This window comes from Arachis duranensis, chromosome 10 (genome assembly GCF_000817695.3).
Source record: "Arachis duranensis cultivar V14167 chromosome 10, aradu.V14167.gnm2.J7QH, whole genome shotgun sequence".
NCBI lineage: Eukaryota > Viridiplantae > Streptophyta > Magnoliopsida > Fabales > Fabaceae > Arachis > Arachis duranensis.
In genome coordinates, this window is record NC_029781.3 from 11501466 (window position 1) to 11524989 (window position 23524).

At 34.6% G+C, this 23524-nt stretch overlaps 2 protein-coding genes across 2 annotated transcripts; one reads left to right on the forward strand and one right to left on the reverse strand.

Moving 5' to 3' along the window:
- Nucleotides 1-96: 96 nt before the first annotated feature.
- On the forward strand, nucleotides 97-911 carry LOC107469159 (uncharacterized). Its single transcript, XM_016088542.3, has one exon. It carries the CDS (start codon nucleotides 100-102, stop codon nucleotides 661-663), a length of 564 nt encoding a protein of 187 aa, XP_015944028.2. The 5' UTR covers nucleotides 97-99; the 3' UTR covers nucleotides 664-911.
- Nucleotides 912-2099: 1188 nt separating this feature from the next.
- Nucleotides 2100-10391, reverse strand: LOC107469114 (uncharacterized). The gene is made up of 14 exons (XM_016088494.3): nucleotides 9933-10391; nucleotides 8851-8930; nucleotides 8132-8290; nucleotides 7549-7762; nucleotides 6722-6808; nucleotides 6512-6651; nucleotides 5933-6013; nucleotides 5775-5839; nucleotides 5144-5316; nucleotides 4420-4550; nucleotides 4222-4309; nucleotides 3588-3801; nucleotides 3374-3474; nucleotides 2100-2874 (listed from the first exon to the last, which is right to left on the reverse strand). Exons 1-14 carry the CDS (start codon nucleotides 10098-10100, stop codon nucleotides 2416-2418), a joined length of 2160 nt encoding a protein of 719 aa, XP_015943980.1. The 5' UTR covers nucleotides 10101-10391; the 3' UTR covers nucleotides 2100-2415.
- Nucleotides 10392-23524: the final 13133 nt, after the last annotated feature.

Consider the following 23524-nt stretch of genomic DNA (forward strand, 5'->3'; position numbering starts at 1 on the left):
ATGTACACGTGTGCTTGTGTGTTACACTTGCACATTCCTATGCATTATTACATCTTTGACCATTGAATCTCTATAAATTTAAAAACCACTAAGATAACAATGCACAAGCGTGTGTGTGCAAGAGTTGTTGAAACAAGAAGAAGAAGAAATCAAATGAAGTTGTCAGAGTGTGGATCCGGGTGTAAGGATCATCCAAATGATAAGAGACTACCCGGTGTGTGCTCTTCATGTTTAAGGGACAAACTCTCACAACTTTATACCAACAACCATAAAGCCAACAATTTTATTGACCCTACTTATTTTTATCCTTCTCCTCCTTCTTCTCCTACTTCTCCTCAACAATTTTCTTCTGGTGTTGGTGTGAGTGTCTGTGCATCCTCGAATAAGGTTTTAGCGGGTAACCGTGGGGTCAAGTTCCGGCGAAACGCTTCCCATGCGGCGGGGGATTCGGTTTCTTGCATGGTAAGTTTCAATTATGGGTTGAATTTGAAGAAGAGTAGATCGCTTGCTTTTGCCACGAGAGGAAGAGTTAGAGAGAGGGATCATGGGAGTGGAGAAAGATGGGGAAGGAAGAAAAAAGATGGGTTTTGGTCAAAGGTTCTTAAGTTGACTAATAAAAAGGACTCCAAGAATTCCATCACTCAAATGGAAGGACGAGCTTAGTGGTTTTTTTTTTTTATTTTCCACCAAACAAAAAAGGGTTGGTGGTGATGTTTATGTTGCATATAATATCATAATTCGGTGGATTTCAAGTTTGGCTCGCTGTGGACCAAAAAAATAAAAGGAAAAAGGAAACTTGGAGTCTTTCTTTCTTTAGATTTCAATTGCAAAAGGGATATTATCATTGTAATTTGAATCCGAATCCTCTAGGATTTTACTATTAGATTAATAAAATTATTTCATTCATATAATAGTGAAATCTATCGCTTTTTCCTCTGAAATAAAATTCCCAACCTAGATCTTACTCAAGTACTCTTGAATCTAGCTCTGTGCTGTGGAATTTAGCAGAGGTTATGTGTGGTCTCATGGTTTGATGCTATTGCTGCAAAACTGTTCCAAGTTCCAACCACATCGAAGAACTAGATACCAATCACAACAGCGTAACACATACAACAAATCTATAACCTACTAGTTAGGATCTGCTACCCAAATTAAACAGCGTCATTGGCATGTCTACAGTAAAAATGTTGATATGTAGATCTTCTTTGTCCACTTCATGTATGGTCTTTCTCTATTATTCGTCACTTGAAATGAGATTATATCATCTTTTCTAAAATAGGCACTACTTCAACCTTCTCTCTTATACTTTTATTCCTTATTTTATTCATACTTATGTGACCACTCATCTATTTCAACATCTTTATTTTTATCACACTTAACTAGATACGAATCACGCTTGGATAAAATCTTACTCTCTTCTTGCATCTCACTCCACAGCCTACACCAATTCCTAGATACTAGATAGATGTCTCCTAATAGGGATGACAATGGACGAATTTTGGCACTATCTGATCCTTCTCGGCCTTATGTTTTCCTATTTAGATTTTGACTCACTCCTACTCGTGCATTGGAAATTTGTACTCTAACTCTTTAAGTATTTACCCCTCTTAAATATACTTTTGCCATTATTTTAGTTTGTATTAATAAAATTTAGAATATAACATCAAAATACATGTATGTATGAATAACAATATATATGTATGTTTAACAAAAACCGTATTTATAACATTATATGTTTTCATATTTATTTTTTATTAATTTTTTATGGAATAATATTATTATTATTTTATCATAAATGTATCGGATGGATAAAAGCAATTTTACAACTCACCCAGTGTTGGATTGGATAATTATCCATCTAATCGTGTTGGGACTAGACGGGTACCTTCAAGTTCAGATGGTGTTACCATCCTTAACTCCCAACCCACTTTAATTGCAATCATAGAGAGCTAGTATTTAGCCCGAATTTGGATTTTATTTCATCTTATACCCAATTGAAGGAGTAAATTCACAAGAAAAAGTACGAAATAAATCTCAAAATAAATAAATAAATAAATAAAATGGTGCTCGAGTGCTGCTATAATCATGAATCTAAAAAATGAAATTCCGAATCCAAGCCAGACAACATTTTCATTGCAATCAACTGGTACAATTTGTATTCTTTTCGCCACTGGATGGATTGTTTTTTGTACGAGATTTGATTTCTAATGTATACAATATCAATATATCTTTCCCATGCCCATTTTACTCTGAATTGGGGAATTAGTTATAATTCACTTCTGTGAACATCAACATTTACTATTTTCCCATTACTGTACATGATATTATGGAATATGGACCACCATTCCCAATGTTAAGAGAACGTGCACATTCTTCCCAAAAGGAACCACATGTATTGTGCCTCCGTCACAACTCTCAATTATCATCGTGATAATTAACTTGATCCGAGGAAGGCTTTTTGAGTTTCTGAAATATTTCATCAAGGGATTCAGAAGAGGAAGCATGGGAGACATTATTTTCCTGTATTTGTGTTTGTCTTAACGGCATAAATTTTTTGGCTCCTATGTTGGCCTTAAAATTCTGAAAACCTGTCTTCATGTTTTGCCAAGTCGAAGACAAACCCAAAGGTGGTCGTCCCATGCTATGACTCAAACTATCATTTCCTTCATCGAGCTCTGAATTCGAAGAATCCGCCATGGCTTCCTCTGGTTTCGGTTTACCCTGCTCCCTAATGGCAGCATACTTGTTGCTGATAGCCTCCCTGCTGGAACCATATCTACTGCTTGTTTCTTCCTTCCAAGTTTTAGAGAGACTTCCATTTGTTTCCTCAGAGATTAACTTGGAACTTGTCTTCATTTCGACGCCATTCGTCTCCTAAACAAACAAGGCATGAGGTGAGTAGAGACTTGTTGCAATAGAGAAATAGTAGTCTCTATTGAAACAACAACTAGGTTTAATTTAAATTGGATATGTTAGATGACAAATTAAAAAGGATAATGTTTTTTGTCCGTAACGTTTGTGCTTTTCTTCAAAAATACCTCTAACGTTTAATTTGATTCAATTTTATGGCTAAAATTTTTTATTCATTCAATTTTGTCCCTAACGTTTTCGATTTGTGTCAAAGTTATCCCTAGACATTTTCAATTTTATCCCTAATGTTTTAGATTTTCAATTTTGTCCCTAATGTTTTAGATGAAGTAAACGACCAAGGATAATTTTGACACAAATTAGGGACAAAATTGAACAAAATTAAACATTAGGGGTAATTTTGGAAAAAAAATCACAAACCTCAAAGATAAAAAACATACTTTATACCCAATTAAAAAATAAAGTAAAATTCGCTTCCACTTTTTTGGGGGCATGTCCATGTTACCTTAAAATTGTTGCCTGATTCAATATCAACACCATTGAAATTCCTTGCTAGTGGAACAACCAGCTCCCCTACTTTGTGACCTTGTTCAAGCCAAGACCGCTCTGCAAATAAAACAAAACAATAAATAATGTGCAAGTATCAGAAAATCACTATTTAATACTTCTGATATTGTATTTCTGTCCTTTAACAGCATTGTAATTCCTCACTTACATACCCTTTTTAAGAATAATTACTCCAGATGGATCAAAGCCATCCCTATCCTCAGCTTCGGTTTTGAAGATATATCTCTTCCAGCTCCCCAGAAAGGAGAACATTCTGTCAAAGAAGTTGCTTGCAACCAAAAGTGTGTATACAACCATAATAAGTGGATAGATTTTGTTAAACTTATCGCCAAAGAAAGGGACAGCATTGTCAATGTTCCCCATTCGCTGCAATAATAGCCACATTGTGTAGCCGGTTAAAATGAAATACCAAGGAAAGGAAGTAAACATGTTCTGATGAAAAAAATTTAGACTTCAGATAATTTAGCAGTTGCTAGCCCACTTTGAACGAACATACAGTTTGTGTAAAACTAAATACAGAACAGTAAAATCATGGTATGCTCAGAAAAATAAGTTATTTGTATCTAGAAGAAGAGAAATATAAAGAAGGGGGATAATATTAGGCAAATGAACTTATGAATACATAGTAGCATAGTTACAATCTGTTACAGTCATGTAATATGTTATGCATCCAATGATACGGATTATGAAACAGCGATTTCCAGGAATATTAGGAAGCAAGAGAAAGTTATTCACAGTAGACAACAATGCAGCGATTTCAGTGCATTTATAAGATAAAGAAATTACCCTCTCAAATACAGTCACTTTCTTATGACCGAGACGAATGAGATTAAGAAAGTTGTAAGAGATTGGGGGAGCATAACGAGCCACCATCCTGAGAAAAGTAAAATGAGGATACTGTGATTCATTTCGTAATTAAGAGCAACAAGTAACAAACATAAGGGGTAGTGGGAGTAGTAATGTAAATGAATAAATAATACTTACGAACATATCATAAGCAAGTTAACTGAGCTGGTTTGTCTGGGTGTCAATGAGTAGAACATCAACATTCCAATTTTGAACAAGGAATAATATGTACAGACGCACATGTACATGAGAGGAATAAAAGCAAACACCTAAGGAAGAAATTGAAGACACAATGTCATGCAACCTTTTGAAGACCAAAGAGTCACCACAAACATTAAATAACGAGTGATTAAAATTATTACAATTTACGAATAAAGTAACATCTGACAGTACAGGGACAACAAAAGAAACATGTAAGCAGTTGCAATGGCCTTGTATGTGATGCTACCATAGCTGCATAGAAGTACCAATTAATAGGCAGAGAAGGAGAAATAATAGACTTCAGATTTCCTTAAAATGTTATATCGAGTCACCGGCACATGAGGGCCAGATGATAGAACAAACTATCAAAAATCATCACAGCAACAAGAACAGCATGCATGGATTGAATTCTTTATTTAGTAAATGCATCTCTTCCAAAAGTCAAGATTTGTTGCACATGTTAGTTCTAGGGGTATGTCTCCAATCATTCATAATTCAACCTCCAAACAATTCAATGAGTTATTTTCTGTTTCATAGTATGCATGCATGGTTTAAATCTTCATAAAAATCTTTCTTTTCAATATGTCAGGAAAAAAATTTGTATACAGCATCTCAATGTTCAAATTAAAGAAAACCAAAATCTAAGACAAACTTGGTCTACCTGCACAAACACCTCCTGTCCTCCAACAGATTTTATAAGAATGGAGAAAAGTGATAGATCAACACTGGGCAGAAGAGTTGCCTCTGCGAAAAGAATTGCAACAGACATGGTACCGAGGATAACAGCCAGGCCTTTTGCAACTTGTTTACTCAAAATGCATCGCCAGAAAAATTCTGCAGAGAATAATTAGAACTCAAATCTCAAAATATTGCATACTCATCAAAAGAGATGTAGGTTCTAGGAATAATTATATGAAACTATTACCTACATGACAAAAATTTTAAAATCGATCCCGACATACGCAATTATTTGTAAATAAGTCCCTAAAATCAAATAGAGTCACAGCTTTGTGGACTGGTCATCCCTATGTGGCTACCACCTACCAGAGTATGATCTAACTAAAGAAACCCACTACCTAATGCCATAAATGAAGTTTATTAGCTTGTGGATAAACGAGAGGATTCAAATCCATGTATAGGGACTGGTATGGAAACAAAACCCAAAATTGGTGACACATAAAAAGCAGATTTTTAACCAATTAAAAAAGGTCACTGCTACTGCAGATGCAGCGAAGAAACGTTCCGTGAAGTTAGGAAGAAGCGGGTGGCTAAATAATGATTCTCACAATTACCTAAAGTATCAAATAGGGATCCCAACTTGCCAGTCCGAGCAGGTCTAATGCTTGAATTATATTCCCTGAAATTAAAGCATAAATTGTCGAGTCATCCGGAGAACATGCAATATATTATAAGACAACATCAAAGTGAAAAAACAAAATTTGAACCAAACCATCCAGTTGAGTTGCGCCGTTCATAATTCTGAATTGTATCTTCCAATTCAAGGGCTTCAAGTACATAAGTCACATACTCACTGCATGAGCAACAGCATTAAATAAAATTTGGCTATTGCTGAAGGAAAATTTTAAGTGACCTTAGTTGCAAGGATGTTAAAAAGAGCTACAACTAAATAATTAAGAAGCCAGCATATCCACTCTCACCATACATAAAATCAATGATTCTAATTCTATAGTAAGCAAGAAAGAATACACTTCACCATAGGATAGCATAAAAAAGCCAGGTTTTACAAGGTCACTTATATTTGTAGAAGCTATGAAGCAAAAATGAAACTCTCCCATGTGCAAGTAAAAACCGAAATATTGAAATTAATAAGCAGAATTAACCAGAGAAATTATATGATTGATTAGTGTATTTACTTTAAATGAGAATGAAGTGATATGATGGGTGTTTGTCATAATTCTAAGACCATAAATTGAATCTACACTAACTGCTGATGTATTAGACACCATATTCCAGAACAACCTCAAAAGTAAATAACACCAATAAGAGGCGGGATTGGTCATCTTCTTACCTTTTATATCTTTGATACTCCTCAGAAGCACTCCGAAGATGACGCCTTAATGTTGCCATTGACTTCCGATCTGTATCATAATCCATATCATTTTCCCCCAATTGACCACCTTGTGGTTTGAAGGAGGGGTCTTCCCTAAACTGAAATTCTAAAGGTTAAAACTTGTATAACCAAGAACAAATCCTTAATCAAATGATGTAATATCTTTACCATTTGAGCAATCATATCATCAATGACATTCATATACGGCCGCAAAGGATCACGCTTGGACATTTGCTTCGATGTTGCTTGAGCAACCTATAGAAATAAAGCAATAAACCTCAAGCTCCACAATTTTTTCTTGGATTAAGTGTAGGATAAGGACGCATTTTTGTCTGAAAATCTATCCTTATATTACATCCTCCTCTAACTCACAAACAAATAAAAATAATGATAATTTCTACATGTGATGCTCCATGTACAGAAAAGTTAGTCAACAAAACTGCCACCTATATACTTCTGGCAAGTATTAATACTTGCGTAAAATGGCAAAGGCAACTTATGAAGTTGCCTGGTTATAAATTGGAATCAACAACCCCCTTAACAGTCTTCCAACAGGTCACAAACAATCTATTTCTGTTTTTGCTAAGAAAGAGAAGGGGAGAACCAAGACAACAGATACTAAACAGAAAACATAAATCAGCTCCATGAAGAATAATTCCTACTTTGAATATAAGTTTCAGAATTACTATATGTTTAATGTACCAATAACTTATATAAATCCCACTGGTGCAGCCAACTAGTAGCAAAGGTTCTACAGTCAGTTTCTTTTAAAAATATATATAAGAAACGACTCAAACAAGAAAAGTCCATCGGAACTTGGGTGCAAGTACAAAACATTAAGGAAAACTAACAAGGTGGGTCAGCTAAATTGACCAAATGACTACATTGGACTTTATCAAAATCCAAAACTTTCAATAAATCCATTTATACTGATTCCTTTTGTAATGGTAAAATTATATAACAAAATTTCCTAACAACTTGATTTAACCACTTACAACAATAGCATTTGAAAGTTCTTGGTGAGCATCATCAAGTTTGACAGCCATTTTGGCAATTTTGTGAGAAAGAACCTTTTGGCGGGTGGTCCAGTCAGCATTTACCCAAATGGTTTTAGGAATTTCACTTAAACCAAAGCCAAGAAGAAATGCACCAGTAACAAGTCCAAAAGTATTTGAGCAAGCCATGGCAAATCCCAAAAGACCTCCTTTCCTGTTTACACCAAAGTATAAACCAACTAGAACTCTCGTTGAGGTAATAAATAATTAAAAACAAAAATAAAAATAGGAAACAGGATTCATATTGTTTTCCTAATTTCCAATTTTTCCTATATAAAATCATGAGCCTACAAACAAGAAAATAAAAACCACATAGGCCTTTGATTTTTATGCACGCCTTTAAGGAAACCATATAGACAGTCAAAAACAAGAATATTAATATTAAAAAACCAAGGAAAGAAATAAAAATAAAAATATAAGATGGTATTACTAACTTAGGGTGAACATCATACTGCAACCAACTAAAATCTACATTTAAAAAAAGTTTTAAGAAAGGGTTAAAGGATAAGAAAAGAGAACCAACCAGGTCTTGTGCATCATAATGAGAAGAATAAGCCCAAACAGGCCAATGGATCCCACAATTAGATAGAAGAGCAAATTAGCATGTACACTAGTTTTCAATCTTTCTGATACAGTGAAATCCCCAGCATCTTCAAAACCCTGAATAAGGGGCACCACAGCCCTGCTTAGGATAAATAATTTAAAATGAGGAAATTTGCATCTCTAATATGTAAATTTTACTTAAATAATTCCTTGAAATAATCATGCTTAGTACAAACTACAAAGGCAAGCATATGAGAGCAACACAAAGCAAAATAGCATTTTGGCCACATACATAATATCGCTTAAAATTTACTATTGTAAATAATAACCAAATCATGTTGTGCAGTTCACCATTTCTTCTGGCAAAGTTCAAAGTATGATCTGTAGCGGGAAAAAGGTCAGCATGCATTGTGCCTTACATAAGGAAATTGAGTAGAAGAGATACCAGCAGATAGATAGTGCCAAGTTTCCAACCAAAAGAAAAATAATCTAATCATGAGTGCCTATGAAGGTTATATACATTCACATCAAATAGTTACTTTGACTTGATTTGATCAAATATCGTACACATGACAAAGTGCACAGACAGATTACTCAAAACAAGTTCTGGAAGTGTGCTCTGTCTGGCAATGAGAGCAGAAAAACAGTCATATGTGAAAGTGATGCAAACATATAATAAATTCTTTACATTAAGCGTACCAAGTGAGCAAAAACGTACTCCAATATGACCAGCTCCAAAAGAAAGAAATGCCTCTGTTTGTATGTTGAGATGACAATGTCTGCATGTGTAATACAAACACCATTATATAAATATTATTAACAAAAGAAGGATATTAGAAAGGGCATGGAGGATAAAGATCCTCAATATGATGTATAAAGACAGATTAACCACACTACTCCTTATTCTTATAGTTCCAAGCATCTTCCATTTAAGAAGGAAGGGGAAAATAGCTACTTTAGTAGCTCAAGAACTATTTAGTCGAAGTAGATTGCAGCAAAGTGGCCATGAATGACAACTTTGATTTAATTGATACAAGCTAACCTACAAAATAAGAAGCCACACAGCTGCCTTGCCCACAAAACGAATGTAGCATAAAGATTTTCATCACTCAGTACAATTCTTAAAGTAAATTGCTCTACACTCATGCTTGTAAATCTTTCTTCCAGCTTCTAACTTAAAACCCAGATATCAAGAACATCTTCATGCCCAAGTAATTTCCAAAAGTTGACTACCTAAGGTGGAAACATTGTCTGGATACTGCTACACATTCGCTTACATATACCATTACCAGCATCTAGAAATTATGTTAAAAGCAATCTAATACCTGCATTTGTCCCTCAGTTTTAAAGCGATTCAATCTCTCACTACAACCATTTTCGTTCACGAACCTTATCTCCCCCCTCCACCCACCAGGCGCCGGGCGCATTCACAAAAGTTGTATAGAGTTCGGGGAAATAGAGTCCAAGTGAATTTAAATGCTTGGAATGGCAAAATTATGATTAAACTAAATGGTTAGTGATAGAACACATTACATTCATCTCTTCCTACCAAGCAGAGGGGTTTGGGATGGAATCAAGTTTTATCAAAACAACAAGCGTAACAATTACTAGCTTGTAGTTAAGATCGGTTCGACTCCCTTAAACTCTAATTCCTTTATGAAACAAAACTAGCAATTATGCAATCAAGCAATCCAACTCAACACAGTTGGAAGCGGATGAACAAGAACGAAAGCAGATCGTGAATTGAAATCGGAAGAAGAGAAGAAGGGTTTGAAACTTACATCCCAAATGTCGGCGGGGACGAGGATGATGATGGAGAGGGAGCAGAACCAGGTGTATCCGACGGTGAAGAGGACGTAGCGAGGGACGTGGGGCCCAGCGAAGTACCTCAGAGTCATTACCACCATACCCGTCGTTAGAGGCAGCGAGATCAGGTAAAACACCCACATCTCTCCCTCCGATGCGCGCGCAACACAATACAAAGTAGTCGGAACTCAGAAGGATCCGTACTCCTTAGCTTAATTAATCGGTTGTTAGGTTAAAAGGCTTTGAAAGTTAGTTACCACGGTGGAGACGCCACCGCCGCGTTTTATTTCACCGGCAAGATTGGATCCGGGGGTGGTGCTGTTGTTTCAATGTTTAGTTGTTTATGGCTTATTGTGTTTGTTGGTTAGGTCTCCCTGATACGTAACAAATCGTATTGAAAGCGTAACTGCACTCGCACTTTGTCTTGTGTCCTGCACTTCTGCTGTTTTCTTTTTTTCTTTTCTTTTTTTTTAAAGGTTAACAACCAAAAATGTCTCTTGAATTATTTAAATGTAGACAAAAATATACTCAAATTTTATTATGAAAAAAATTCTTCAAATCATTTAAAAATATAACAACAATATCCAACAGTAAATATATATTTTCAAAATATACCTTAAAAATTATATTTTAATACAATTTTTTGTAAGCATGATTATAAAAATAAGATATTATTATACATAAAAATTAATAATTTTTCTTTAAGTATATATGTTTTTATAATTTTTTCGTTAACAACTAATAATACTTTTAAAAAATCACAAAAGAATATATATTTAACAAAAAACACCAAATTTTAAGAATAATAATATTTTATTTTTCTAATTATGCTTGTAAAAAATTACATCAAAATTCAATCTTTAATGTATTTTTTGAGAAATACATATTTAATGTTATATTTTTTGCAAGATTATCTAACGTTAAATATGTATTCTTAAAAAAATACATTAGAAAATGAATTTTAATGTAATGTTTTGCAAGCATGATTAAAAAAATGAGATATTATTATCTTTAAATTTGATAATTTTTCGTTGCGTATATATTTTTTTGTAATTTTTTTGTTAACAACTAATAATACTTTTAAAAAATCTCAAAAAAATATATACTTAAAAGAATACTAAATTTTAAAAATAATAATATATCATTTTGTTAATTATGCTTGTAAACAGTCATATCAAAATTCAATCTCTAAGACATTTTTTGAAAATATATATTTATTGTTAGATTTTGTTGTTATGTTTTTAAATTATTTAAAGGTGTTTTTTATAATAAAATTCAGGTACATTTTTTTCAGCATTTAAATAATTTAAAAGCGTTTTTTGTGGTTAACCCTTAAAAAAAAGTTAATTGTTTGAAGTATAACCATGAATTGGAAATAAAGGCTAAACAACTACTTTGGCCTCTTAGAATATTTAAATTTTGACTTAATGATACAAAAGATGGTAAAGTTAAGGAATAAAGTTTTACATCTAACAAAAATATTTAGAGATCTGCTACACATATAAGTCTTTTTGCCATATAAATTTATACAAGTTAACCCTAATCCAACAAAATTCATTTTTATAACGCGTGCGTGAAATCACGACGTTCCTCCTCCAACGTTTGTATTCTGCGTTCCTCCTCCTCCTCTTTCTTCTTCTTCTTCTTTGCGCTCTTTTCCATTTTTTTCGCATTCCTTCTTCATATTCCCGTGTTTTATACTTTTGGTCATTTTTTTATTGTTGTTGTTGCTGCTGCACTTTTTTCTTCCTCCTCTTTCTGTTGTTTTTGCAATGATATGTATTTTTTAGAAGGTAAAACAAAAAGGAAAAGACAAATAAGAAATATCAAGAAGATGAGGAGGAAAAAGAGAAAGAGTTTTAAATTATGCAGAATTTATCAATACAAATCCACCTAAAATTCTTAAATAATACACCTAAATGTCTTAGTTTTACCCCGAATTTTGCTGTAACTACACAAAAATATTTTCTCTAATGCTGCATTTTTTCTTCTTCTTTTTTTCCTTATTTCTTTCTTTTTTTAGTTGAATGAATGTAAGTTCATCCTCTTTCAAGTAATTTTGTAGCATTATATGTTTCTTCTTCTTTTTTGTTTTTATTCTTGTTAAGAAAGAGTAAAACAAGAAGAAACTTGAGAAGGTAAAACAAGAAAGAAAAGATGAATAAGAAAAAAAGAAGAGGATGGTGATGATGATAAAATTCACAGATGCTGCCCTCAATCCGAGCTCTGTTCTTCATGGTTCACTTGAAGGAATCAAGCATCCTCTCAAATGGGTACATCCATCGAAATTAGACCAGCCCATATAGTATTGCTTTGTACGGTAGGTGGAATGCTAAATGTTTCATAACATCAAAAAAAGATAGAAGAAATATAGCTTACAAAGTATGATGAGAATATTCTTGTCAATGACTGTAAAGTCATTAATATTAAGTTTTGTAGCACATAACTCCCTAAAAAACTCACTTATTTCTGTGAGGGGTTTCTAGATGTTGGTTGGAAGTTTTCTGAATGCGACCGGAAGCAAAGACTCCATGAATACATGATAATCATGACTCTTCAACCCAGTAAGCTTATCCTATGACACATTTGCACATTTGCCTAAGTTAGAGGCGTAACCATCAGAAAATCTTAATCCTCTAATCCACCTACAAACATTTTGCCTCTGGTCCTTCGTTAGAGAAAACACCACCTTTGGTTTAGCTCACCGCCCATTATTATTGTCAGAAATAAGAGACTAATATAAAGAAAGTGTTTTGTGTATTATTCAATCTGAGAAAAAATACAATGTACAAAGTATCGAGCTCCGCCCATAGAAGCAGTGGGAGCGGGGCCCCAAACATCAAAGTGAATGAGATCAAAAGAAGAACAAGCAAGAGAAGAATTATTGTGAAAAGATAAAGTAGGTTGTTTGACAGTTTGATAAGAAATGCAATCAAAAAATTCATTTAGAACCTGACCCAAAACACCTTGAGACACAAGAGAACGTAATTTCCTAAGGAGCTGTGGGCTAGACGTTGATGCCATAAGTGAAGGGTAGATGGAGAAGAAGCAGCACAAAGATTTGGTACAGGAGGAATATGAAGATTTTCGAGTTCAAACAACCTTCCGACCTTACACCCAGTCCCAATGATTTGTCCCATTCGAAGATCCTGTACACGACAACCAAAAATAGAAAAAGTGACATTAAAACCTAAATCAACAAGTTGACTAACAGAAATAAGATTAAAGTTTAATTTGGGAATATAATGAGTGTCAGAAAGATTAAGAGTCGACTGGGAGATAGAACCCTTGTATATTGCGTGCAATAGGGAACCATTAGCAGTATTGACAGAAGGTGCATTTATACTGGTAGACAGAGACGAGAAAAGATTACGCAACAGAGACATGTGATTAAAGTAACTCGAGTCAAAATACCATTAAGAATTACCTAGAGGAGTCGAAAAAGTAGCAGGGGTATTATTAGAAAGGGAGAGAAGATGCTGAAGAAGAGACGCAATATCACATAGAGAGACGGGAGACGGGTCGAGAGGTGTAGAGGTGGTCGATTCAATAGTAGCAGCAACAGCAGAATCAGGGACAATCTTAGAGAAGTTGGGACGAGAATGACACTTGAGTTGATCGGGACATGGCAGGTGAGTAGGACAGATAGTAATCAAATATCCCGAGAGCTTGCCATAATGGTAGAACAACTATGAATAATGGTAGGTAATGTGACCATTTTGGTAGCATGTGCGACATTCAACAAAAGGATAGTCGAAGAAGAAGTGCCTGGAACTATTATAGTTTCGACAGAATTTATCCTTTCTGTCTGTGGCAGCAAAAATATCTGACTTTTCTATAATAATAGACACAGAGATCAAAAAGAGGAGAGAAGACAGCAATTTCGGAGCAAAAAATGAGAAATCGAAGTGCAGAATCGGAAAGAGCTCACCAAAAATCTTATGGAGAGTTCCACTATCTGCCACGTCAGCGGCCATGTTAGATGCCACGTCAATAGCCACGTCAGCCAAGAAGGACATGTGACAGCGTCGAAAAGTGACATGTCAGTGACACGTGGCAGCGTCTAGATGGAGGAAGGAAGCATGTGGGTCAGCTAACCAGACCGGTCGGGTCCATGTGCAGGCCGTTGGGTTGGAATGGATCAACTGCAGGGCGACATGTGTATAGCTTTAGGCCGTTTGATCGAAGGCCCAATCTGACGGCTCAATATGAATTTGGAAAGAGATGAATCTGGTGGCAGCAGCGTCTTTCAGCAGTGCGTGGAGGCGCGTCTGGCGGGTGGATGGCAGCGATTTTGGTTGCGTTGAAATCACAACAACAAGGCGAACACGGTGGTAATAAGAGTGACGAACCAAAGCGTCAAAAAGTGAATGAAAAGTGAGGCCAAAGAACACTGCCGGAGAAGGAAAAACAACGGAACTATGAACTAAGTTTCATGGAAAAAAAATATATGCTCTGATACCATTTATAAACAAGAGACCAATCTAAAGAAAGTATTTTGTGTATTATTCAGTCTGAGAAAAAATACAATGTACAAAGAGTATGTATAGCTGCTAGAAGAATCAAAGTAATAAAAGTATAGAATCCTACAATTAATATACAGATACGCTATATAAATACAAATGATACTAATTGATCTAATTTGATCTAATTTGATTCTGATTATTCTCTTAACAATTATGTCTAAGTTCAAACCTGGCCGCCTGCAAATGTCCATCAAGTCTAACATAGTCTTATTGTTATCATTTGTTTGCTCATCATCCATTATTGTGTGCACGATGTTATCAAACACGTTTTTTCAATGTGAATCACATTAAGACAATGTCGAACCAAGTTATTTTTCTAATAAGACAACTCCCAAAACATACTCCGTTTAGTCCAATTATGCTCCTTGCTATATCTTGGAGGTCTCAGACCTGTCCCATTATCGATGATCTATGGAATTCTTTTGACATGCAGCCAAACTTGCCTACCATACAACTTCACAGGTTCCTCTTCTTGTTCAGTTTTATTCTTTTTTGAACGAGTCATTATTGCGCCAAAACGGATGATCTGTGCCGAGAAATCTTCGATGACAATCAAAACCCGATTTTTTACCGCTATTTGTCAACCAAAATGCCTATATATCCTCCATACAAATGGAACATGTCATTCAACCCTGAGTAAACCAACCTGACAACATGTCGTATGCAGGAAAATTATTAATGGTTCACATTAACACAACACGTAGTTGGAAGTTTCTCTTCGTTGAGATATCAAACGTTTATACACCATGTATCCACAACTCTTGTAACTCGTCCACCAAAGACTGCAAGGAGACATCAATTTTGGCCTTTGGATTGCAGGGACCAGGTATGATGCAAGTTAGAAACATGTATGGGTCATTCATGCATATTTTGAGACTCAGGTTATAAGGTGTCATGACTACGGATCAACAAGAGTACGCATTACTGAAATTGGAATTCGGTGCAAATCTGTCAGAACACAAAGCTAGTCTAATGTTCCTGGGTTTGCTCGCAAATGTAGGATGGACCCAATCAAAATACTTCAAAGCTTTTACGTGTGACAGATGCTTCATGATTCCATCATCTCTCTTGTTGCTATTATGCTAGGTCATGTGAGGGGCTGAACTCATCGATTCATACAATCGTTTAAACCTAGGGATTAAGGGCATGTAGTACATCCGTTTAAGTAGAATTCTCTTTAACCGACGTTTACCAATCTATTCCCTCTCAACTTAGAATCTCGGTGATCTACAAAATTTTCATTTATTAAGGTTTGTATCCTTCTTGTAGTAAAACATACAACTATTCAAATAACAATCAATTTTCACTATATTTAGACCGAATTTCGAAACTAGCTTCTTTGCTTGGTAGTGGTTTTGGGGGATGCCAGATGACCTGATGAGCAAAAATCGAAGCTCACATATACCAGCAAGTGCACCGGATCGCACGAGTAATACCACAGTGAATGGATATCATTCTCACGAAGATTAAGGGATTGAACAAGCAATTATCATATTAAAAGCGTAATTAGATTAAAATAACTTGAATTGATGAGGAATCTTAGAATCTTGGATGCTTGCAGACAGAGACTTGAAATTTGAATTGAGAAAGACAGTGGAGAGTCAAGGGCTTTGGAGATGCTTATACTCTTAGGAAAACCAATCTTGTTTATTTATCTTGAAATTTGCAAAGATCTTTCACGATAAAACCTTTAGTAACTGATTTTCAATTCCTTGACTCCTTAGTTTTTCAAGCATTAATTAGGCATCACTTTAATTAATTAAGATATTAAGTACAAAAACTAATTTTAGATTCAAATAAAATTTAAAAGTAGTCTTTAGGTCAAATTACGTCACGTATTTAAGCTAATCTTGTCCAGTTAAATCTTAAAAGAAAACATGATTTTCAAAAGTTGTTCTAATCCAAATTATATATTACTTATTTAAAATTAGAGTGATTAAAAATTATGTATGTGTCGCACACTAATTAAACTATTATTCCTAGCCGAGTTCAAATAGTCATGTGAGAGAGTTTTCAAGCTATAATTCAAATATCAAATTTTTTCAATTATAATAAAATAATTCAAAAAGAGATTTGAATATCTTTTAATACCACTAATTTGAATAAAGAACGAATAACTCAATCATGAAATAGATCAATGCAAGACTTCAAAATGAAATAAACTTTGATTAATCATCCATAGAAAACATATACAGAACTCCTAACTTTGACAGAGAATTAGTTACCCATGAAAAATAAAAGAAAAACACGATGAAGATATGCTGAAGAGAATTGAATTTGGATGCTAAGATCCTAATCCCGATTGCCCCTCTTGTGAGCTACGATCACTTATTTATAGCCTAAGTTCTAGAATTCAAATTCAAAACTAAACTAATCTTATATTTAGGAGAGATAAAATAACTACTTATCTTCTAGAGAGAAAGATAAGCTATTACCTTTAATTCAAATTTAAAAACGATAATTCAAATCAAATCCTAACAACCAAATCTCTTATTCTTCTAGAGAGAATTAATAACTAATCTTCTAGATCTTCACCTCTCTTCTAAATGTGATTGAGGCTTTTGATAATTTGGATAATTAAGCTTGGGTCTTAGTTGTTGCATCCTGAGAGTTGGAATACGCCGGACTTACATTTTGAGTTGTCTGGGGCGCTGTTTTTTCGTGTCCCAAAGATGATGGTGGTACATGGCTGAAACTAAATGTCCACTATAGACATATGCATATCATTCTGAAGCTCTAAAAGTTAGCTTTCTAACGCAATTGGACCTCTATAGCTCAAGTTATAACCGCTGGAGTGTGAAGAGATCAGCCCTGGTGGACATGTACGCCGGGCATATACGTTTTGGGCTCCAGTTTCCCTCCCTTTGGGTACGCGTTTGTTCCATACGCTATGCTTCTTGTGCCATGCTTCTATTTCCTTTGTGCTTTCTTTATGAAAGGAGGTTGATTTTTACTACTTTTTAAGCCCAAAACTCTTGAAAACATAAAATACTATCACAACTCCAAATATTTGATTAATTATTAAATTTTACTAGGAAAAAAAGAAATTTAATTAAAACTTAAAAAAATAAAAAAATCCTAAAATTTGCTTAAGATGACATGTTACTATGACCCTATAGGTACCAGTTCGTTGTAAAGAGTGGCTCACTTATCAAAAGACTCTTGGGTATGATTTGACTCCGACTTAATACTCATCATTCTAATACACGCAGACAACTCCTAATGAATGGACCCCTCATATAAAGGTTTCGCAACAGCTTCTAACAAATGATAAAATCGCTTCGCTTCCAGGTTAGGCTCTTCTTTAGTCTCTTCCAATTTTGTAACACCTATTGCATCACACACCATCTCGTTGTATCTCTCTTGGTTAGCCTCCTAAATTATTCCATCCCTGTTTAGGTCTCTCACCACGTGAACCCTTGTTGATTGACAACCGGACCTATTCAAATTAGAGGCAAATAGGTTAGTTCCCTGCTCGTCAACTTCTTCGTGTTTCATCCACATCCAATACCCATCCTTGAACCCATTACGATAGAGGTGAAGCGTTATATCTGCAGGTTCTAACCAGTTAGTCAGCCAACACTTTTGACAGTGACACCTAGAAACCCCTTCAGACATAAACGGTTTCATGCAGAAAACATGCGCAATAAACGCGTCAACCCCCTTAAAAAATTCAGATTTTAATCCCCTAGCCATGGTTATCCCTCTCATACATCCATAGATGATGACTTGGAATCATATCGAAATACACACCCTAGAATTCAATGAACAACAGAAATTATTAGTTTTTTTAGAAATTTTAGCAAAGTATCCCCTATAATTAGAATCTCCCACCGAATATAGTTATCATTTTCTAACAAACCAAACATGTTTTAAACAATTTAAACGATATCTCGGCAGAACTTCTCCTTAATTCAGCGACATCCATCAAACTAATATAATAGTTTTCATATAGGAAACAACTGCAGGCATAAATCAATAACATACATGCATTCAATAAAACATCAAATCCTAACCATTCTAGTGCGCAATCCCTTATAATTCCACAATTTTCTAGCAAACAAGGTTTTCGAGAAGGCGCCACTACGCAACCTTATCCGACTTCCATCCTAAAACTCTATCCTAGGAAAAGTAAGTCCAACATAAAATTTAAACAATTCATTATATTCAGAGATAGAAAACTAACCTGGAATATTACTGCACAGACAACAAAAGAAGGAAACTTCAACTGAGCTCGGAGAAAATAGTATCGTCCTAATAAAAAAATTACTTATTAAATTCACAAGATAAAACTAATTCAAAAATTAATTTAAAAGTATAGGTAAAACTCATTATTCTAATTAATTAAAACATAATTTTTAATTCAACCAAACTAACAAGAGACATGACAAATTTAATTTTTACTTTCATTAAATTAACACAACAATTCCTAATAACATACTTCATTAAGCAAATTTAACCACTAATTTAATAATAACCTTAACAAAATGTTAAACTCACAAAATAATATAAAAAAATATAATAATCATACTGTAAGAATCGGAACAACCGTTTTAATAAAATAATAATACTAACTGCCCATAATCGGTTCAAAAAAATTAGACGTCTTAATTTTAAAATACAAAGGTAAAATTTGAATTCAATAAATTTTTTATGAGTGAAAAAATGTATCTTTTATGAAAAATTTTTGTGAAAACGCGTACCGTTACTTAAGCCGGCAATACCAGCTCTAGTTTGACCGGTATCGCATATTGAGAAAAATAAAATTTTGGAAATTTAATTTATTATTTTGAAAGGACAAAAATAATTTAGAATTGAAAAATCAGTGCTAATCTTAAAAGTTTTTGCCCAAGGTGGGTCAAACGGGCTTAAAACGCTAACGGATTAGACTGGATCCAAGTTGTGCTCATTCAACTTATTTTACCCTAGAAACAAAGAAGGGGGCACTGAAATGAAGAGAGGAAGAGAGATTGAGATTTTACTATTCATATTTTTCTTCGTTTAGTCATAATTTGAGCTACAAAGCTCCGATTGACGAGTCATTTGCGACCACGCGTTGCTCTCGCCAAACCCGTCATTTCTAACTAAGTCATTTCTAACTAAGCTTTGCTGGTAAGAACTCGTGTCTCCTTCTCCAGTTTTTTGCCCTAAATAATTTCACATTTTTATGTTTGATTTTTTAGTAGATTTTGTGATTTTGTTTGTTTAGGGGTGATTTAGCATTGGAATATTGTTGAGTTTTGCCCCTAATCTCGTTGGGTAAGGTAAGGCCTCACTAAACCCTTGTGTTTAGTTATTTTTGTGAATCCTAGGTTTGATATTGGTATATTTGTATTATGTTAGGTTGAGTTTTAGTGTTTGTTGGATTTGGTTTGAGGCTTTTGGATCGAGCTTGGTGGCTTCGTTTTGGTGTTTGGTGCATTTTGGGAATCTGTCAACGTATGGTTTCGGTTTTCTTTATGTAATATGTAATGTTTATGGACACTTAGACTAGTTGATCTTAAGATAGGATTGAATGATGGTTGTGCATGATTAATTATATGTGAAATTATGTTTGATGATGAAGAGGATGACATGGAGTGTTGGAATGTGTGATGTATGAAATATGATAAATATATGATGAATATTGATGTTGAATATGGTTTTGATAGATGGCGATTAATATTGATGATGATATTGGGTTTTGAATATTGTGGTTGGTGTTAATATCGAATGGTGGTGAATGAGGTTAATCAAGAGTTGTATTGTGTGAAAATTGTTAAGGTTGAGATATTGATTTATGAATTGTGGATTTTGTTGAATTATGGTGGAAAGAGTAAGTGAAATGGGTGTTGAGTTGATTGAAGTGTAATAGAAAGATAAGGTGTAGTGTATGGTAGTGTTTTATGATGTTTGGGTATGTTTTGGTTTGTTTTGATTATGGGATTTGGAAACTATAGAACTTTGATGTTTTGTGTAAAACTTGATTTTTGGTGAACTTTGGCGGATCATAACTTGAGACTTAGTTTTCAAAATTAATTGTTTTTTATCTTAAATTAAAGATTATTTCAAAATCTTTAAAATGATATAAAGCTTGGAGAAAACGAAGTTTTGTAGAATAAGTTATGAGCATTAAAAGTTTAAAACTGAAATTCTGCGGCATCTAATTTTTTTTAGTTTGATACAGCATGCGTACGTCACACCTGCACGAGTGCACGCGACGCGAACAACCCTTTTGGGTTTGGTATCTCGCATACGCGAGCAAGTAAAAATGCACCCACGCGTACGCGTGACTCCTGTTTTGCTGAAAATGTGTTTTTCTTCACTTTTAAGGACTCTCTAGCTTTCCAAACTCCCTTAACTTCTTCTTAAGACTTGTGGTTAGTAATTAGGCTTAGGATTAGTATAGATGACTTTATGTTTGAGATTTAATGGATTTGTATACGAGTTTTAGAAGACGGTGACTTAGGCATGGTATGTCAGTTGAGTGGATTTATCTTGTGAACTAGTGGGGAGCCGGGTTGATGATGAAATTGAAATATTGATGATGGATGATGAGATTGGAACTTGAAATGAATGATTATGGTTAATGGAATGAGTATGAACGGAAGTGTGCTATGAGTAGTGACCTCTGAGATAGATTATGTGATTGTGACGTGCATTGTTCTCCGTCGTAGGGACTGTGGCAATCTCCCGCCTACGTTCGGATGTGAAAGCTGTGGCAGTCTCCCATTCACATGACATGCATTGTCTTGGCAAGTCAATATGGGCCTCGAGCAAGGGCTGTGGCAGTTTCTCGCTTGTTTGAGGTAGCGGTGCCGGCGTAGGGATTGAGGCGGTCTCCCGCCTATGTTGAGATGTGAGGGCTGTGGCAGTCTCCCGCTCACATAATCTTTTTGCTGCTAGAGTGAAATCGGGCACTATAACTCGAAAGAGTATGCCGGACACTATAACTCGCAGAGAGCAAGATAAAGTAAGAGTGATAGGGTACTATATCCCTGGTCATGGAAGAAAGGCAACATCACCAAGATGTGTCAGGTTGGCATTTTGAACCAACAAGTGATATCACGAGCCAAATAGGATATACATTCATCATATGCATCTTTTACCTGCTTGTCTATTTTGATTACTTAAGTTTTGCCTATTTAAATAATATGTCTAAATGCTAATTGGCTTACCTGTTATATATGAATATTAATTGTGCTTTACTTGTTTGGATTAAATGTATTTTACTAGCGTTGTGGAGGATTGGAAGGCGGTGGCGATGTGATCTCACGGAGGTTAGGTTGGCGAAGGCTGTAGGATACAACGGTGTGATTAGTATTAGATAGAAATCTCCTAAGTTTAGATTATCTTGTTTATGGTGATTAGTTTAAGTTATATATTTTGTTATGCTTGAATATCTGTTATGTGAAATTCTAGGATTGCTTTTGGCGTCCCGAAACCTTATATCTTATATATTGGGCACTGTTACCATACTGAAAACCTCCAGTTCTCATACCATATGTTGTTATTTTTCAGACGTAGGTCGCAAATCCACCTCGGTGAGTTTGCGGACATGGTGACAAAGTGGAGTATGGTTTCTCCTTTATTTTTTTTTTTGCTTTATTTTTGTTGTAGTATTCTCTCATATTTTGCATATCTAATGTTGTTGCCTTAGAGGCTTTATTTCTGAAAACTTTGAGAGATACGTTGTTACTGTTTTAAACTTTTTGTATCCTGGAGCTATCTATAAGGTTTTACATATATTATATCTTGTTCTGTCTGTGCCTACGCGTTTAGTTATCGCGTGTGAACGCTTTGCATTTCTTAATTCCGCTTTATGCAACTTTAAGCTTTATTCCTTCATAGGGCTTCTAGTTATATACATTCTTGAATATATATTATATATTATAAGTTTTAGAACTGTCGTGACACTTTGCTATTTTTTGCTTTACGGCTAGAGATAAGGCTCAGGGTAACGGGGTGTTACACATACCAACAAACGAATCTGATGATAGTGGTTGCAGTCTCGCTTTAATATCGCGGTGATAGAGGCGGCGATGACAGTGACGTGAGCAACAACCGTGGCGAAGGATGCAGCAGACAGCAACAGCAACAGCAACAGTAGATTCGACGAGCATGTGCAGAGGCAGTAACAACGGGTGTTCTAGGCACAATGACGACGTCGAAGGTGTGAGCAGACGAGGAGAGAGAGAGAGAGAAAGAGAGAGAGAGAGAGAGAGAGAGAGAAAGAGAGAAGAGAGAGAGAAGAGAGAGAATGGCGTCAGACAAGTGAGGTGGAAGGGTTTTACGTTTGAATTTAACCCCAAATTTACCGTTGAATTTACTGTCGAATTGATCCAACGGTAACGTTTTCCGTATGCCCAAAACGTAACGTTTCACTAACCAATGTTACTATCGAATCTACCCGCCAATAAATCCAACAATAGTGAGTGCACCAAAATTTCCTTTTTTCTCCTCTAAATATTACCATCGACATTACCGTTTTGGAATAATTCCGATGGTAATATTTGGAAGTGACGAATTTAGTCCAAAATTCGACAATAAATCTAATAGAAAATTCATCACTAAATCCAATATTAAATTCGACGTTATTCAACATTTTTTTATAGTTATTTGAGTCATGTTGATTAATTTTAAGAATATCTTTTGTGCAACTAGAATTTTGAAAACTATTTGAATACATGTTAATTTCATAGGCTATTTTAGGACTTCAATTCAATTGTAGGCATAGAAAATTAGTCTTATTTATTTAAATATCATTGTTATAGAGATTGATTTTAGCTTAACAGTGTAAGATAATTCAATGTGTTTATTACACAATGACATTTATTTTCAATAAATTTATGTCTTTCATAGAAAATACAATTATAATATAAATGTTTTTATATTCATTGTATATATAAATGTATAGTTGTGACGAAACTAATGATTTGACTAATAATATTTATTAGATAATAAAGACTTATCGGTTATTTTTATATAAAATTATAATTAAAAATTATTAAATAATTATTTAATATATTTAATAAAATTATTTTTAATATATTTAATAAAAT